The sequence below is a fragment of the Prionailurus viverrinus genome, chromosome D1 (assembly GCF_022837055.1).
Source record: "Prionailurus viverrinus isolate Anna chromosome D1, UM_Priviv_1.0, whole genome shotgun sequence".
NCBI lineage: Eukaryota > Metazoa > Chordata > Mammalia > Carnivora > Felidae > Prionailurus > Prionailurus viverrinus.
The window spans coordinates 20,838,720-20,858,613 of NC_062570.1; the positions used below are offsets into that span (position 1 = coordinate 20,838,720).

At 46.1% G+C, this 19,894-nt stretch overlaps 1 protein-coding gene across 2 annotated transcripts in view; it reads right to left on the minus strand.

The window, feature by feature from the left end:
- Positions 1 to 12,776, minus strand: part of SCN3B (sodium voltage-gated channel beta subunit 3) — a 30,255-nt gene extending 17,479 nt beyond the window's left edge. For both annotated transcript variants that reach the window (XM_047824293.1, XM_047824292.1), the window contains exons 1-3: positions 12,722 to 12,776; positions 5,923 to 6,086; positions 3,107 to 3,332 (exon numbers count right to left, since the gene is read on the minus strand). In XM_047824293.1, the coding sequence (XP_047680249.1) occupies positions 3,107 to 3,332; positions 5,923 to 6,086; positions 12,722 to 12,776 (445 nt within the window). The remainder of the gene's footprint in view (positions 1 to 3,106; positions 3,333 to 5,922; positions 6,087 to 12,721) is intronic.
- Positions 12,777 to 19,894: the final 7,118 nt, after the last annotated feature.

A 19,894-nucleotide genomic window follows, 5' to 3' on the forward strand; every position in this document is an offset into this window, starting at 1 on the left:
AGACTCCACCGAAGTCCCTTCCTCTGTGGAACCTTCTTTGGCCTCTCGTGCAGAGCTATTCATGTACTCCTCTGTGCACTTTTCTCATCCGCCCATTGTAATACCTCTCGGGTTGTGCTGTGATGTGTTTCTCTCTCTTCTCCACTGACGGTGTGCTTATTAAGAACATATTTCACTTATTTCTACATTATCAGCCTGTTGTCTAATCCTGGAATATTTGCAGTACTCAATAAGTATTTGTTGAGTGAATGAATGCAAATAAATATTGATCTTTGTTTCACAGCCAACCAGAATGACAATTAAAAGATGATATAAGGCAAAGGTCCTGGTCCACATCGTCCTTTCTAGTGGGAAAGAAGTTTGTAGCCACATTTCCTGTTGCTAACTCCTCCAGCAAATTAGATTCATGGTCCTTGGTTATTCATAGGCCCCAGTCATCCATCAGGCCTCACTCCTTAAAAGCACAGAATAGCCATAGCCATGACCTTCAGCTCAGAGAAGCAATCCAAAGCTTCCACGATCATCCAGGTTTCCTGACTGGAGCTGGAGGTCATAAATATAGCGTGCGGCACAGAAGAACGCCATGCACATAAAATATCTTTTTTGTGGGCTTGGTAATACCTGATTTGTGACGTTCTTGGCTTAAAGCACGCTCTTTTTAAATGCAATAGCCCAGAAGTAGGAACACAGGAAGCTATCCATGCTCAGTATTTTTAGTCACTTCTAGATCTCAGATTTCTGTCTTAGAGCCAGGAGGTCAGAGCTTAGGACAGGATACGTTCAGCTTGAGCCAAGAACTAGGGAGATTCTGTGGGACCACAGGACTGGAGGAGATGTAGCACGTTGCGCTGTGGTGGCGCCTGTCGCTCTGAGCCTTATGAAAGCAGATCTTGGCTGCGGGGAGGGGTGGGTATTCTCAGAGGCTGCCACGGGTCACAGAGGAAAAGAGAGAAAGAAAGAGAGGAAGAAAAGAAGGAAGGAAAAAAGGGGAGGGAAAAGAAGGGGGGCGGAGAAAGGAAAAGATATGAAAAGAAAGAAGGAGTAGCAGAAAGAGGGATGGTGGTCGAAGGGAAAGATGTACTGGAAATAGAGCTAGCCCGGTAGCCAAAAGATCTGGTCCGTAGGCCCGCGTCTGGCGCTAACTTGCTTCCTATCTCTGGGCAAGCGCCTCACCGATCTCCCCGCCGCAAAATGAGGGGCACCAGAGCTGCACCCTCCAATCAATCACCTGGGGAGTCATTTCTACTTACATACGCGAGACCTCACTCCAGGCCACAGAGCTCATGCTCATAAGAGCGGTAGGGAGACTGCTACACGCGAGGAAAGCCCCCTGGGCAATTCTGAGGCCTGCCTGCTCTTTGTTCAGAACCTCTGCAGGAAATGAGAGCCAAGCTTCCTTCCAGCCCTAACATCCCAAGAGGCTTTGTGGTTCTGATAACAAACTCGTCTTCCTTCTATTCTTACCCAAGCCTGGCTCTGGTGCCCCGGAGGCGGACAGGTTCAGCTTTGCCACACTTGCCACGGGCTGCGCCAGGGACTCTGGAGGCAAGAGCCTGAGAGAGACCGGCGGCGCCTTCCTAGTATCGGCGTCACCAGCCAACAGTTCCGGCAGTGACCAGTAGAGGGCGCCAGCCTCTTTTCCCCGGGGAGGAGAGGTGTGTAAACAGAAGGGATAATGGAACTTCGAAACAGAAAAATACCTTAGAGAGCTTCTAGCCCAACGCACGCGCTGTACACAAGAGGTGATGGGTTCAGAGAGGGAGAATGGCTTATCAGGTCTAAATGCCAGTGGTCTGAGAGTGCTTCTGCACGTTCAAAAAAATTGACCTACCTTTCGTTTTAGTCATGTTGTCCACATCAGGACAAAATCATGACATCTCTTGCCCTGCCGTGCACTCTCAAGTTTGCTTCATGAATTCTATCACAGTAACAGGAGGAAAAAAAATGAGGAAATTTGTGGCCTGGAAGTCGGGATTCTTGGGAATCCTAGGAAGAATGCTATCATGAATTTGACTTCTTATTTCATGCCCCACACCTTTTACCTGCTCACCATCCTGCCTCTTGGGGCAGTGATAATGCTAAGAGTATGCTGGAAATAGATTGCCTGGGAACAGGCTAAGAAAAACGGAGCCATCACGTAGCCTGGATGAGAAGACACAAAAGGAGATGCATATATCGGTCTTTTGACACATGAGGGAGTGTTTGCAAGCGGCTGGAAACCACAGTTTTCTGAGTCCCTTGAAACCAGAACAGAGCAGTGTGTGAGCGCATTCTAACTTTACCGTCAAGATTCTGGACTGGATTAAAACAGAAACATTTGAATTGGGTTGATGGAAGGATCCCCCCACCTCCCACCCTCATAAGAAATTGGCTGTGGGAAATCTGAAGATTTTAAGCTAAAGACTAGAAAGTTTTTTTCTTCCAGTTGAGGATGAGGTTTTGCACTGATAGATGCCAGGGGATGGGAAAGGGATTGCTTGTGTGGTCATTTTGGGGAAGACAGAAGACTTGATTTAGAGCAGTGGTTCTCAAAGTGCGGTCCCAGGCAGCATGGGCATCTCCAGGCAATTTGTTAGACATGTAAACTCTCAGACTCTATCCACAGAAGCAGGAAGTCTGCATTTTAAGTCCTGCAGAGGATTTTGAGGCTTGCTGAAATTTGAGCACCACTGGTTCAGAGGTATGTATGGCTTCCACACAGGAGGGTTAGAAGACTTCTAGATAAGCTCATGAGATTTCCCTGTGCCCATTGAGTCAGGGATTCAACACAGATCAGAGAAGAAGGTGTAGCTGAGTTGACAGTTTTAGGCTTCATGGAAGCTGACTTCTTTCTCTAAGGATGAGAAGTCAGGGGATCAGGGAACAGGTATTTCTCCCGTCATCTCTGAGCCTTTCTGCTTTGAGGAAAGGCACAGATAGGCAAGCTGTCAGGCAGTTTGCAGGAAGCTGGCCACTCAAGGAAGTTAAATCAATGGTGACATTTTTAGATGTCACCCCTCCAGATATATGGGCTTTGCACTCTGCAGAGGTCTCATTTGTGTGGAAACCCACTGTCCTCCCTCCCCTAAGAGGAGGGCACCCCCGCGACCCTCCCCCCCAGCCTCACCCTCTTCGGTGACTCGGAGGGGGATCAGCCGTGTAGTCTTCACAAAGGGGCGATGTGCCTCAAAGGCGAACTCCCGGGACACGTTGCAGGTATAGAGGCCAGAGTCATTCAGGGTGACGTTCAGCACGGTGATGGACACATCCTGCAAGTCCTTGCTCCCATTCCACTGCAGGCGCCCCTGGAAGGGGCTCTCCACCTCCTGCTGGCCATTTCGATACTCATAGATCTGCAGGTAGAGAAGCAGAAGAGAGTAGGGCCAGGAGAGAAAACAGGGTAGGGGGGCCGGGATGGGAACAGGGCAGAGAAAAGGAGCAGAGTCGTGCATGGACAGGGGAGGGAGCAGACAACGTTACAAGGAGATCCCAAGTTTGGGCATGTGATGAGGAGGCTCAGGGGAGGGCAAGGAAGAGAGAGAGAGAGGCAGGGAAAGATGAGCGAAGGTAAACAGGTATCAGGGTGTATAGACACAGCAAAGGAAGACGCAGACAGGAGTAGACAGGAAGAAGGCTGGCAGAAAAAAAGAGGTACAGAGAAAGAGAACAAAAGAAGGTGAGTAAAGCAGATAGACCAGGAGGGGGAAACTGAAAGAAAGAATTGGAAGGAGACAGACAGAGCAAGAGAGTAAGCTGTGTCACGAGGGCAGCCAGTGGGAGAACAGAGCATAGAGACCAAGAGTGGCAGCTTCACGAGTCACGAAGACATCGTAAAGCCTTGGCCTCAAGACTGGACTCTCTGATCTGGTTGCCACTGAGGGGATGTGGTCAGTCTGGGCCAGGCCACAGGAAGGGGACCCTGGATGCCAAAGGGTCATGGTTGAGCAGAGAGCTGCCAAAAGATATGCACACTTCAGGTTTTTCACTTTGGGCTGAATCATAACTGAAAGGTGGTCTCGAAATTTCTTTTCTCAAGCACTTCCACCTTCTGACACACCTTTTTATTCTCTACAGCTGTGCTGCCCATTCTAGTCTCCACTTGCCGTATGGAGACTACTTACACTAACAATTAAATGACTAGATGGGGTGCTTGGGTGGCTCATTTGGTTGGGCATCTGACCTCAGCTTGGGTCACGATCTCACGGTTTGTGAGTTTGATCCCCGCATCGGGCTCTGTGCTGACAGCTCAGAGCCTGGAGCCTGCTTTGGATTCTGTGTCTCCCTCTCTCTCTGCCCCTCCCCCACTTGCACTCTGTCTGTCTGTCTGTCTCTCTCTCTCTCAAAAATAAATAAACATTAACAAAATAAAAAAAAATTAAATGACTAGAAGTGAAAATATAAAATTCACTTCCTCATTTGCACTAGCCACATTTCAAGGGTTCAGTGGCTGCACGTGGCTAGTGGCTACTGTATTGGACAGCACAAATATGGAACATTTCCATTTTCACAGGAATTTCTAGCAGACAGCATTGCTTTGTCTGTCCACTACAATTTTTAAAGTTTCTTTTCCTCCTTTTGAGTCAGCTTCTACTCCTTCTGGGCAGACGCGGAAGCAGAGTAGGTGGCTGGCACATAACCAGGCCTGAGGCCAATGGGGGCCTTTGCATCAGGCCTAGACATCCAGATTCCTGTCCCCTGGGGACCGGCCTCAGTCACAGTCAACTCTGAGGGAAGCCCGAGATTTCAGGGAAATTTACTGGTTCCAGTTCTGGAATAAACACTTGATTGGAGCACTCAATTTCACCCTCCTATCGTCTCCATTGAGTCTTTGTACAGAAGAAACTCACCTTCAAGAAGGTGAGATAGCTCAGTAAAAAGGGCTTTGTATCTGCTGTCAGACAACCTGGTTTGAATCTAAGGTCTCTTATTAACTTCTTTGGGCCTCCGTGTACCTCACGTACGTATACCTTTTCTCTAGCAAACACTTGTATCATGCTTCCTATATTCCAGGGCTATTCTAAATGCCTTAAAAATGAAAGCTAACAACTTTGAAGGTAACAATTCTATGAGGTAGCTATGGTTTGCACCCCCATTTTAGAGATGAGGAAACGGAGGCACAGAGAGGTGAAGCCAGTTGTCTTACGGCACAGAACTAACAAGCTGTAGAGTGGAGAATCAAACCCAGGCAGCGTGGGTTCCAGAGTCCGTGAAAGTGTGAATAAGGGTCATCCCCAAGGTGATATTCAAAGCATGTAACGGTACTGGCCGTGGCACGAACCAGGCCGAGCTGACACCAGCCACAGCACAGAGCGGAGTCCCGGAGGCTCCCGGTTCCGTCAGGATGATCCCTTAGTTGCGTGGGGGAGGTCTGGAGGTTCCCAGTGGGACCGATGATGGTGAGGCCGCTTGGGAAGCTTAGCACAGCGAGTGCCCATTATAGACCTATTCAAATAGTTCACTCACAGATGCGGCTGTACTGGGTATACCAGTTGAACATCAGCCTGGGTCATCCCTGCCATTCTTTTTTCACTGGGATTGCGAGATTTAAATGAGCTAACCTATGCTCTCCCATAGAATGAGGCTGAGTGTTATTTCCATCTTTCTACTAATTTAATCCATCCAACATGATGGTGCACAAGAGCCCGTGAAAGCACCTGCAAAGTGCCTTGTGGGGTGGCTAGCACACTGTAGGCTCTACATGCTATTTCTCTCTTCTCCCCCTTCCTCCACTGGTAACCAGGAATGCCTGCGGCTGGCCAAGTGCCCTTCCCATCACAGAGGCTGGGCTACACTAAGGCCGTCAGTTATCTGCTGGGGAGCTGTCAACGCTTTGAAAAGAAAGAGCCAGGGTTTGTCAGAGCCTCGTTCCCCAGACTCTCAGGAGCCAGGCACATAACAGCAGAGGCAAGCAAAAGAAAGGCCGGAGTCAGCAGCCAGACATACAAGGAAATCTTTACCGCCCTCGGGCCTGTAGAACCACTCCACCACCGTGGTGGCCTCCACCTCCTCTCTCTTCATGCAGGAGATGCAGCGCAGCTTCATGGGGTTGCCCTGAACGGCCTCCGTCTCCGAGGGCACTTCCACACACACAGGGAGGCAGACACTGACTGGAGAGAGGCCCAGTGACAGGGAAGGGACAGGAGGTGTTGGGGAGGAGGGCACCAGGAGAGCGGCATTGGAGAACAAGAGGGAGGGAGAAGAGACAGAGAAGGAAGAATCATGAGACAAACCTGAAGATTGCGTGTACGTCTTCACCTGGGCTCCCCCAGGATGCGCTCTCAGAACAGGCAGGGCGTGGGCTGCAGGAGCCACAGATGACTCTGAGTTGACTGAAAGCCTCCTGGGGTGCAGCCCTGAGCCCTGCCCTCAAAGACTTAGAATCTCGGTGGGAAACCCGGGCACACATACCCACCCATCCATGCACCCTTCATTCAACCACCATTCACTGAAATCTACTCTGTGCCAGGCCTGATGCGAGGCTGACACAAAGATGAATAAAACAGCAACCTCACCCTGAAGGCATTTATAATCTAGCAGGGAACGCATACTTCTAAGTATCATTAAACGGGACCATGGCGAGTGCCATGCTGGTGACATGTTCTGTTCCCAGAGGAGGGCCAGTTATTCCTGGTTGGACTGGGGAGAGAGGAAGACAAGGAAGATGAGGCAGGGGTCTAGAAAGGGAGCGGGGACCACGTTGTGAAGACCTTTGTGTGGCCTTCACAACACGAGGGGTCAGATGTTTGCAAGCCATGGAGAGATAATCATTGCATCTGAATTTTATTTTAAAAAGTAGGTAATTCCGACGCCTGGTGGAGGCTGGAACAGCAGATGAGGAAGACGGTGAGCTGGCCACTGGGCTAGAGCAATGCTTTTTGCAGAGGAGTAGAGAGAGACAAAGTTAAAAATCTGGAGAGAGGTCAGATTGGGGCGATAGCTTGCCTGCCACATGGAGGTCTGGACTTATGGTCTCTGCCCTCTAGAAACTTGTGACCCATAAAAATAGGGTGAGTACATCAGACTGCATGTTCAGGATGAGTCAAAAGTGGGATGAGGCCGCCAACAAAGCGAGTGCAAATGTGGGCTGCATTAACAGATGCACGATGTGCACAACGAGGGAGAGGCAGTGCCTGTGCACCGTGCAGAACAAATCTGGACCATTCTGATCAGTTCAGCTGTCACACTTGACAACAGGAAGTTCAGTGAGTGCATGCCCAGCAAGGAGCAAGATGGAGAACGGTCTGGAGACATCGTCTGGGGAGAAACAGATGGGAGAATTGGGGGTGTCTGGCTTGGACACAGAACTTATCTGCCTTCAAGTATTTGAAGGCCTGTGGAAGAGAAATTCGATTCTGTCTAATTCCAAAAGTTACAAGAAAGTAAATTTGGCTCATTAAAAAAAAAAAAAAAAAAAAGAATTATCTGGTGCTGAAGCTGATTACAAATACAAAAAACTATTTGGTAAGAGTTTATTGTATGGAAGATTCAAAAATGGGATGATCTTATATCAGGACTTCTAAGTCCCCTTCTAATGCCACCTTCCCATGAATTAATAATAAAAAAAAAAACTCCTAAAAAAAATGAAACAATACACATTGATATTTAAAAACTAGTGTGCTGGGGTGCCTGGGTAGCTCAGTCTGACTTCAGCTCAGGTCGTGATTTCACCGTCCGTGAGTTCGAGCCCCATGTCTGGCTCAGAGCCAGCTGACAGCTGACAGCTGACAACTTAGAGCCTGGAGCCTGCTTCTGAGTCTGTGTCTCCCTCTTTCTCTGCTCCTCTCCTGCTCATACATTCTCTCTCAAAAATAAATAAACATTAAAAATTTTTTAAACAAACACACAAGTGGCACTATGATGAGTTTAAAACATCAAGGGGAAATAAAACTAATTGGTTTTAAAACTCTCAAGCTAGCTGGGGCTGGTCTTATCAGGCAGTCTGCAAAAGAGTCTCCTGCTTCTGTATATGGACCATCACTTTCATGGAGAGAGGATCTGTAGCTAGAGAGAACTGATCAGAAACACTTTCAATATGTGATGTGTTTGAAGTCTCAATTGTAAGCCTGGTTGAAAAAAAAAGAAAAGAAGGTGTGGTCTGTGCAAAAGTTTGGGAACGAATGCAGGTGCAGAGAATGTGCACTGAGAAATCTGTGTGGCAGGCAGCTTTGAGGCACATTCATATTTAATGAGACATGGTAAAGATAAGTTAATTCAGTGATGATGACTTCAAAAGTAGCATAGGAAGATGTACCAAGGAATGCACAGTTACAAATACAGAGGCAGGAAGAAAATGAATTTGGCAACTGAAGGCCTGTGTGTATCTACTCTTTAACCTCTGAGACTCAGTTTATTCATCAACAGAATGCTGAAAATAACATCTAATAGCGTCATCATGGGAATTCTATGGAATGATCTATATGAATGTGCTTTGGACATATATCACCTGTTAATGTGTTTTCTCCTTCATTTATCTGCCCACTTATTCAACAAATATATCGTGTGCTTATTGTATGCCAGGCACTGTTCTAGGCACTGACAATGCAACAGGGGACAAAACAGAAACCATTCCTGCTCTCATGGAGCCTGCATTCCAGAAGAGGGTAATAAAAATAAGAAACATGACATTGTAGTAAGTACTAATGAGAAAAAGTAAAACAGAGTAGAGGCACATGGGAACATCGAAGACAGCCTCACTGAGACGGTGACATCGAGCAGGCGCTGAAGGAAAGAAATGAGGGCAAGAAAGGAGATATGTGAATATCTCCATGGAAGTGTGCAAACAGAGGAAATAGCATTTCAAGGGTCCTAGGGTGGGAGTGTCTGTCGAAAGCAGAGCACAATGAAGCCCAGGGAACAAAGTGAGAAAGGAGACATAAGCCAGGGCCAGATCATGGCTGGTCTTGATTAGAACTTGGACTTCTGCTTGGAGTGACATGGGGACCATTGGAGTGTTCTGAGTGGAAGAATAACACGATTGGTACAAACTGACATGACCTGGCTGTGTTGAGAATAAACGGAAGAGGTGACGAAGGACAATGTGGAAGCAAACAGGATAGTTAAGAGGCTGGTACACTGATCACATTGAGAGATGGCTCAGTGGTTTGGCTTGGATGAAGGTGGTAGCAGAGCTGCTGGGCTTTGAAAAAGAACAATTTGTTGGACCAACATCCTCGAATACGTGCCAGGTGATGTGCTTTAGTGAGCAAGTAGATGAATTGGTCTTAAATAGGAGCACAGTTAGTTCATTTATAGTTAAAGGAGGGAGGGCAAAATCTATGCAATCAGGAGGATGGCTGTGGCTTGCACAGCAATCTCTCCTTTTCCTGAGTTGCTCCTGAGATGACAGCAATCCAGTGTACCATCAGAGAACAAGCACTACTGATTCCCTTCTCATGGCCAAAGTCCAGTTTCAAGGCATAAGAATTCTGCTTATGAAGTCCTGGATAGTACATTGCAAAATGGTCACAAAATTCTCTCATGCCTCTTTGCTTGCCCTTTGCAATATGACGTGCTGTTTCTTCCATCAAGAGGTGAAATCTGTTTCCCCACCCCATGAGTCTCTAGTACACCACTGCCTCTCTGTGAAATCCTCTAGATATCCAAGAAAAGGTCGTACATATGGTAGATATTCAATCCACATTGCTGACTGTAAATGATAAACTCCTGGAATAATCTTGGCCAAATCATTTGACTTCTGGTCTCTTCTCCAATTTCTATAGTAATAATGAGGAAACTTATGAGAAGGTAGACTAGGTAGATATATTACTAATGGTTATATTTAACTAAGGAATAGTATCAATCTATCATGAGGTGGAGAGTAATGTGTGTTGAACCAACTCCTCTAATACCCTCAAATCTTTTTCTTCTTTGGACATTACTAGCTTGCCCCTCCTGAGCTTGCTCTAGAATGCATTCCTTTGTGCTAAGATAATGAAGGCTTTTATTAGAATGTAAATATTTGCCAAAAGGGGTAATAAATGAAGTTATCTGTAGGCATTAACAACCTGAAATGATTTGTCTATCAGGTTAGCCAGTCACTTAGCAGAGCCTTGAAAAGAATGGGGTGCATGATGAGCTTCTGGGGGATGAGAGGAAAGCATCCCCAACAGAGCAGACATATGGGGGAGTAGACCCGGAGAGGAAGAGCAGAGAAGACACTAGGGCCTGGACGGGGAGAGCAAAGGAAAGGCATGGCGGGAGGGGTGTGAGGGTGGTGGCTCTGAAGAGGGATGTGAGGACAGAGCCCATCTGGCAATCCTGCATAGCAGCACATGTGTTCATTAGAAGTGCTAGAACAAGCACTGGAAGACTGAAATCAGGAGACAAGAGCTCTCTGGGAAGTCCTTCCCCCTCCCTGAGCTCATTTTCTCACATCTAAACTGGAAGTAATACTACTTTCCCTAGCTACCCCCAAGGATTGATATGGTGACCAAAAAGAAGTAGCAGATTGAAAAGTGCTTTGCAAACCATAAAGCACCAGGGAAGTGTAGGTTTTTTTAAAATTATTATTATATACTTTATTAAAGGAAACAAGGGAACTTTTTTTCAATATATGCAGAAAATAATACAATGGAAAATATCCTTTCCATTTATATTTGCATCATGTGATAAAGCAACTTGGGAAGGGAGAATGCATCTAGTCAAAGTGGTTTCCAATCCTAGAATTACATTCAAATAAAATGAAATTGCATTTGTGAAATGAGGCCCTTCTCTTACATTTGATGACCAGGTTTCCTGAACCATCCCTCTTTCCTTCTGCAGCTTTTAAGCTTCATGAGCCAAAGAAACTGAGAATGAGCAAATGATGGGTGTGATGTGCATGCTTCTTCCAAAGGTTTTATTTTGGGGATGGGGTGGAAAGTGGAGGTGAGGAGAGGGGTAGATGCTACCAAGTTGAGTAATATTTTGTAAATATTTCCTTACTTTTCAGTCTTAGATGTTATCTGCCCCAACTTCCGAACTTCCATGTGAGGAACCAGATACTCTAAGGTTGTTACATAGCAAGCTAATGGCACAGCTAAGACTCCAAGCCAGGCTTTATAAGTCCTAAAAAGGGCTTAGCATGTGCCACCCTCACCCCTTCCACTGGAATTCAGGCAGGGATGCTAAAAATTTAAATTAAGGTTTGGGAAGAAAAGCTCTGTAGAATCTCACCCCAGTCCTTCTCTGCAACTTTATCTTCCATTGATTTATCAATACTCTTTCTTTTCCAGCCAGACTAACCTCTCCTAAGGCTCATTTCCCTAGTCTTAGCCTCCCCTGAGGAAATCCTAGCCTTAAATCGTCAAGGTAGGTGAGATCATTGGCAACCCATTATGTCTGCTTCATCTTCAGGTCTAGTCACTCTACTGGGGATGGATGGTGATGAGTCTGCCCTTGGGACTGGCATTACTCTCCCTCTTTGTCCTTCCCAGACTGTCTCATCAGGCATTTTGTTCAACATGAAGCTTGGCTCTGCTTTTGGTCACATGTAAAATCCCGATAATGCTGGCAGCCAATAAGTCCTGGAGGTTTAATAAAGTGATACTAAGGCAAAGAGGCAATTCCCATCAGCATATTTGCCACTGCACAGGGAGAATGAGTTTCATGCCAACCATGGGAGAATAAATCCCCCACGCCTAGTTTCAATAAAGCAAGTGGGCACAATTATCCTGGTTATTGACTTTTAGCATAGAGGAAGTTAAAACCATGTAAAAAGTAGAAATGTAGACAATCATGTGAAGCAATATATCAACTGAACAGCACCTGTATTTGACCTGAGGATCTAATCAGAGTCACCAAGAGAGAGATGCCTAGAACTATACAGCAATCACACACACGTGCGCGCACGCGCGTGCACACACACACACACACACACACACACACACACACACACGTCTTCACCAATCCATTCAGATGCCCATACTAACATGCTCAGACATACACTAACACACATTCAAACACTGAGGCATAAACGACACAGTAAAGCATTCTCTCAATCACATATACAGATGTTATCACGTAGACTCATTAACTCTCTCTACACACATGCAGGTACCCTACTCTGACACCACTCTGTTTAGCTTTAGTGTTGCAAGTGAAGGTCTTCCTTATTTGGAGGGAGAAGGTCACCTTATTTCCTCACAGCAAACAAGAACCTATTCGTTTTTGAAAGCAAAAAACATAGCTCCCCAAACACCAAAGCACCTTAGCTTCACATGTTCATGAAAAAGAAGAAAGATGCAATGCCCTGGTGCCTATTTATCAAAGACGTAGCTGCAAATGGCTGAAGCCTATTTTCCTTATTAAAATTAAATAAATGGCTCAACAACGTGTTTTCATTCTCAAAATGCATGCATTTAGCTTTTTAAAAAAATACATGGGAATTAATTTGAAGACCCAATGATTTTTCATTGAAAAATGAAAGGTAAATGCAACCGAGATTTTTCATAATGAACGTGACTGCATTCCCTTTCAACAAAAGGAAAAGGGAAAAAAAATACTTTGGAATTAATCAGAAACAGGAGGAGGGGTGGAAAACCCACTAGGGTGGTTCTGGAATATAACAGCAGGGGAGTGAGGTGTTTTTCCAATCTCAAAATCCCAGCTCTCATGTAACCCTTATGGATCTCCATGTCTGACAGACATGCATAGAGAGAAGCCAACCAAGGCTCCTTTTGTTACAAACGACATCAATTAGTGTTATTATTGTTGGCATTATTACTGTTATCTGCATCTCGCATGGCAGGGTGCTGGTACTTACCCCAGAAGATGAGCACGAGGGAAGCCAGGGGAAACAATCTGTTGAAGGCAGGCATCTTTTCTCTGGCGGGTGGCTTCCGGGGCTAAACAGAGAGATTCCCTCGGTCAAGAACTCGCCCTCTCAGATACTTTCGAGGAAACCCTTTGGGACGAACTGCCCCAAGGGGGCGACTTTCGGACTGAAATAAGGGCCAAGCGCCGGCGACTGGGGAGGCTTTCAGGGGTTTTCGAGCCGGGCGGGGGTTTCAGCTCCAAACCACCCTAGTGCACCGCCCCAGTTCTAGGGAGCCGATCAGCAGCTTCGCGCGCTCTCCCCGGAGCCGGTTGCTGGGATTCGGCTCAGCACCACGGACAGTACCTTCCCCGCCCACCCCGGAACTTCACAAATTCCAGTTGCTCAGCTGCTTCTCGGGTTTGCGCCTCGGTGACAGCTCAGCTCGGAGGCGAGCAGCACGGCTGGCTCTAGGCGGCTGGCTCTAGGCAGCTGGGCTGTCGAAGGGGTCCATGTTGATCCACCTCTCACCTCCCCTGGGAACAGCTACGCTCCGACCAAGATCCACCAAGACCCGGGAGCTTCGGCTTCATCAGCTTGCACCGGCTTCTCCAGCTGGGCGTGCCCCCCACACCCAAAGCCACCGGGGCCTCCCGTCTGAGCTCCAAAATTCGTTCCACCTCGGTCCCGTCCACGCCCGCCCTCTGCTCCGCGGGAAGGTCCGGAGGGGCGGGGCAAGAGGCGGGAGCTCCTGTCGGCCGCAGATCTCTGGGGAGGGGCAGGGAGGGTGGGCCGCTTCCCAGGAGCTCGCCCCCAGATAGTGCCGGGGCCCCGATTCTGGGTGGCGGGTGACCAACTGCCCTTCTCCAGGTCCTTCTTGACCGTGTGTGTTCAGTCAGCCTTGACATGCGCAGGCGGCTGTCCACCCCCACCGCCACCACGGACCCACCCCTCGTGCACACACTCCCCACCCCCAAACAGGCGTGTCCCTCCCGTGGCCGAGCGAGGCTGCCCAGCGTGGGGCGGAGCTTGGAGCTGCGCAAACACCTCCAGACCCCGCGGTTTCTGCTCTCGCTGGCTGTCGCCAGGTCTCCCTTTCACATCTCCACACCTCTCCCAGCGCGGGCACTCTTCCTCCCACCAATTCACACCCTCCAGGCAGCCCCACTCCTGCTACAGCACAGGCAAGCTAACCTCCAGCTCCGGGAAGGGGAGGGCCAAATCTCTTTCAGGCAATGATGTCATCTGCCATGCACACTGTACACGAGAAGCTCGCGGCTTCTCTTCCCCGACCCCATCCCCTTCTCTTCTTCTAGACTCTTCTTTGTCTATCTTTGATTAATTAGTTCCGGGCACACCAAACTCAGCAAGATAATCCCTGCTTAGGAGACATGGGGTAGGAGTGAGGCGCACCTGTTCCCATGGTCACCTCCTCATCCAGTGAGGCGATCCAAATGTCAGCGCAAGAGTAGCACTGGGGGTGGGGGCAGCTCCCTCTTGCTCTAATCGCTTTTTTCCCTGTTCTTTCTTTATTTTCTTTATTACCATTATGATTATGATTTATTTAGTTTAGTTTAAAAGCAGATTGTGGTTTGGCCTCTTCTATTAGCCACTCCCTAGGCTTCTCAGCTGTGTCAGTGCCCCCGCCCTATCTCTGAAAGGGAAACCTGAAACTTTAAATTCAAACTCAGATTTGTTATAAACTCAAATTGACGTAACAGATTAGGAATGCCTGGAGCTGAAATGAAAGATGAACACAAAAATCTGCCCCTCCCCCTTCTCATCCCCTCCTATTCCCTTTCCAAAAGGGGAAACTTGACACTGATATTCCAAAAAAGAACCGCAGAGTGACAGCTGACTGTAAACGAACCATAGGCAGGAAATTCTCTTCCCTAACATATGACAGAACAACAGAAGGTCTCCAAGATAGGATCTTCTTCCTGGGCAGGGAGCCACCAGGCCATAAACTCTATGTTGTTTTTGAAGGCCAACCCTTGAAGCGCAGTGCATTATACTTGGAAGAGAAGTTAAAGTTGACTTAATTCAATCTTTCCAATTCATGAATCCCCCAAGAACGTTCCTGATGAATAGGCTTGACCTATTCATCTCTCCATGGAAATAGATTTTCGGCAATATGTTTCAAACCATTCCAAAGTGGAATGAATTACCTTTTGTTATGTTCAAGCAGTTGTTATCCAAAGAATTACTGGGATGTTGTAGGGGAAAAAATATCTTCTAGATTTGAAGTTTGGAATAGATTATTGATGAAGTTCCAACAGCCTTTGAGATTCTATAATTTTTCTGAAAGTCCCACCCAAATACATAGAGCAACTGAGATACTTTCAGTCTGATAAATCTGTCAACCACCACCCTCCCCCCCCAACACCACCACTACCACAGTGGGAATTGGCTTAATTTTACATTTTTGTCACATCCATTTGTGCTATTAGGAAATAATCACAACGTTCTTTTCTAAATGCTTACCAATACCATTTTAGTCACTCTGAGGATTTTACATGAGATTTTAGGAACAATGTATTTGCCTCTAGTAGGCATATGACGTTTCCCTTGTCTTTCCTCTATTGAAAATAGGAGCATGTGGTCTTCTCAGTTTTCTGACATTTCCTTTGATTTTTGGCAGTGGCTCTCAGTCACTTTCATAAGTACCTTAAGTTCCCTGAAGTACATTCTGCCTTTCTCCAAGAGTTTTTAACTCATTTTAATTGTTTAAGCTATGCCTTCCTCCTTTCTGCCATTTTGGCTTCAATCCATTTTGCTGTTTTGTTTTTTAATCTTTTCCAATTTGATGGTCCTCTTTCCCTTACAGTTGATGGATGAAACTAGCCATTCAAGGTCTACAAACAGTAGCCAGAGCACTCTTTATATTTTATAAGGTCATGTACCTTCCTTGCTCAAAGCCCTTCAGTAGCATTTCATTGCACTTGATACAATCTAGACTCCTCACCATGGCCTAACAAGACACGCCCTGAACCCTGGCTATCTCTTCACACCCGTGTCTACCATTCCCTGTCTTGTCCACAATGTTCCACCACATTTATTGTTTTTTAAATGTACTTCAAATGTATTAAGCTTTTCCCCATCATAGAGTCTTTGTGCCAGATGTCCTCTCTTCCCAGAATACTCTTCATCCTAGGTCTGGTTTCTTATCATTATGGTCTTGCCTCAAATGACTTCTCCTGTGAGTGGCACTCCTAGTCACACTTTCTAAACTGGTTTCCTGCCCACTTTCCCCACCTGAAGCTACTCTCTATGTCATTATCCAGTTTCTTGTCCTTTATATCTTCTCTTACCCTCCAAAATGATTTTATTTGAAATTTAACACACTTGCTTATTTTCTGTTTCCTCCTATCGGGATGTAAGCTTCATGAAAGCAATCCTGTTTGTTCTGTGTGCTGCTGTACTCCTATGCCGGGGTTGGTACCAGGCAGATTATTAGATCCTCTATGAATCCTGAATGAATGAGTATATGGATGGATGAATGAGTGAGAATAGTGTGGGAAGAGTGACAAGCTCAGGCCATAATCAAGAGGGAACAGAAACAAAAAATAATCAGAGAAATGGGAGACCAGAAAGACACAATGCCACAATAGATGAGGAAAGAGAATATCACGACTTGAGGGACACTGCTCCTTAGAGGGGACTGCAGCCAACTGGGCTCAGAGATTGAGAAAAAGGAGAGGAGAGTATGGGGCCGAAGGTATTTAAAGATTTTGAGGTGGAGGGGGAAGGATGACTCTGATAGGTAAATAAGAAGAATGACATCTGAGATATGGATGGAGACATTGCTTTTCCTGAGGAAAGAAACCCATTTCACTAAGATTATGGGGGTGGGGTGGAAATTAGAGACAGCAGTAGGGGCAGTGACCCTGTGAGTAAAGATAAAGTAGAGACTTTAAGATACACATCTGGATCTTCTCAAAGCAAGAAGCAAGAGTATCTACTGAAAGTAGGGGGTGGGGAGGAACAGGGGAGCTACAGACAAGAGAGACGGTGTGGGCCCCTTCTTGATGCATTTCAAGATCAACATATACCTGAGCTAAGAGTCAAGATGCAGGAATCAGAGCCCAGGGTAGACAAGTCAAGTGACCTGCTTTGCTATTCTAAATGGATTTTGAAAAATAGTACATAACCCAGGGGACAAGGAGAGTAAAAAAACATGTTTAAACTATGGCCAAAGTGCACACGTGGGACTGGGAGATTCAGGCTCCTCCAGATCATTCCCTCATCCTGACTGCCAGCTGTGTGGTTACTGTCACCAGCCAAGGGAAGTTGGGGATTAGGACAGGAAATAGTGACATGATGACCAGACTATGCAATCCCTTCCTGGATCTGCACATGGCAGACAGCCTGGCAGGTAAAAAGAGGCCAAAAATGTTTGTTGAATTGAATTGAATTTCATCTGAATGGTCAGCAAGGCCAGAACTTTCCTGACACCCAGGAGTGCCCCACAAACACCCGTAACACACTCTGTGTGCAAGAGAAGCCAATGTCACACTGTTCCTATCCCATCTTCAGGAAGCCCCTGGTACACATTCATGAGAAAGCTGTCACTAGGTAGTTATAATAATCGAAACATTCGAATGGGGAAAAAAAGAAAATATCATTGGTGATAAGGTACTTCAAGCTCCTCAGAAGAAAAGCTATATTTCAAGTATTGCTGTTAGCCTGGCATAATTTCTTATGCATTTCTGGCTGGGGCTCTTAGGCTGGACAGATGGAAAAAGTCTTTTGGAGAAGTGAGTGTCATTATTGCCTTTGCTGCTGAACTAAATGATTATTCTGATGTGTGGTGTAGGAGCCAACACCTGAACCCCGGTTGCCTAAATGCTCACCAGAAATGATAGAGAAGAAGGAGAAAAAAGAAACCACAAAATGACCCCCGGGTGGGCGACAGGAAGCCTGTCTCAGGCCTCTTTCAACTCTGAGATAGTACTGACATTTTCACTTGACCACTCTGAACCAATTTTCTCTCTCTAGTTGTCTGCCTCCCAGAGTTACTGGAAGCACAAATGAACTAATGTGTGGATGTGTTTTGGACTTTGTAAAGTCTCATAAAACCAAGAGGTGTTAGGTTGCTGTTTAGATTATTTCTTTAACCTTTCCAGAGATGTACTCAGCTGTTAACTTCGGCATGACGAGGAATAATCAACTTTTCATGATTTGTCAACACCTTTGTTATCATTTTCATCGCCAACATCATTATCTTCATCATCATCATCATCATCATATTTGAGAGCCTGCTTTGGCCCCAGAACAGTGCTTTGCTGTTTGATTAGATTAACTCATTTAATCCTCAAACCGATTGTAACGAGTAGACACTATTACTCTTTCTCTTTTTGAGGAAATAAGTACAAGAGAAGTTAAATAACTTGTTCATTTAACTTGCATATGGCAGAACTATTACGCAGACCCAAAGCTCTTTGTCTTTCAAGTCTTAAGGACTTAACTTCTTCCTATAAGATCTTCACCATCGAAAGTGAAGACTGCAAATCAGTCAGAAAGTTAACGACTCCTTATGCGATGTGAAGTTCTTTTTTTTTAATTTTTATTTTTTTACTAAAAAGTTTTTTTTTTAAGTTTATGTAAGTAATCCTCACCCAACATGGGGCTCGAACTCACAACCCCGAGATCAAGAGCCACACGCTCCTTTGGCTGAGCCAGCCAGGTGCCCCCGCAGTGTGAAGTTCTAAGATGAGTGCTCTGTGTGTGTGTGTGTGTGTGTGTGTGTGTGTGTATTTATATGTGAGAAAAGCTAAGTATAGCCCCTTAACAAACAAAACTTCAAGTATTATAGAAAAGTATGGAATCTAAGTAAGTATGTTACAGCAAATACTCGGCGCCCAGGAAGAGACAAGCCACATGTAGTCGGGAAATCAGGAAAAGACTATTGTGCATTGGTGCTGGCCCCATGGAATCACCTCCAAAGGCATTGGCATTGGCCTCCTTTTATGGCTGGGATAGGAGGGGGTTGAGAGACAAAAGAAAAAGGGGAGGGGGCTCTTATCAGTGGTGCTCCCGGGCAGTTGGTAGACACAGGAGGCAAACAAGATTACAGAAGCCAAAAGTGTGCAAGGGGAGTATCCAGCCTCAGGCATCTGGCTGGCCCCTTTTGTCTTGTTTTTACTAGCTTTTCTTCTCCAGTAGACAAAACAACAACAACAACAACAACAACAACAACAACAACAAATAAACCAGTATAATTTGTGTTTGTTCTTTGTTTTCTTTTCTTTCCTTTTTAAGATTTTACTTTTAAGTAATCTTTACATCCAACATGGAGCTTGGACCCACAACTCCAAGATCAAGAGTCATATCCTCCAACTGACTGAGCCAGTCAGGCTCCCCTTCCTTCCTTCCTTCCTTCCTCCCTCACTCCTTCCCTCCCTCCCTCCCGCCCTTCCTCCCTCTCTCTCTCCTTCCCTTCCTCCTTCTCTCCCTACCTCCCCCTCTCCCTCCCTTTCTTCCATCCTTCCTTCCTTCTTTCTTTGTTCTTTCTTTCTTGCAGAGTAAGGGAGGACTTATAATCACTTATCATTTAAGAGAGCTCACATGGCTGGGGCACCTGGGTGGCTCAGTCGGCTAAGTGTCTGACTTCGGCTCAGGTCATGATCTCACAGTTTGTGAGTTCTAGACCTGCATCGGGCTCTGGGCTGACAGCTCAGAGCCTGGAGCCTGCTTTGGATTCTGTGTCTCCCTCTCTCTCCTCCCTTCCTCTACTCGCACATTAAAAAGTTTAAAAAAAAAAAGAGAGCTCACACGGATTAATGTGAATGAAAACCTCCTTGTTGTTGGTCTGTTTGTGTATTGGTGGGGGAGGGAGAATTCTTTCTCTATTTGCAAGAGCAACAACTGCTTTGCCTCACCTTATAGTTTTATTTTACGAACACAACTTATTTCTTTGAATTCTCATGATATACCTGTGACATATGAGAGACTAGTCATCTATTTTAAATATGGGAAAAATTGATACCTAGAGAGATTAAATTACTTGTATACTGTTAAACTTCACTTATTCATTCACTTATAAAACTTTAACTGAGGGGAACCTGGGTGGCCCAGTCGATTAAGCCCCAACTTTGGCCCAGGTCATGATCTCACGGTTTGTGAGTTCGAGCCCAATGTTCGGCTCTGGGCTGACTGAGTGCTTACTCCATGCTGGGTATT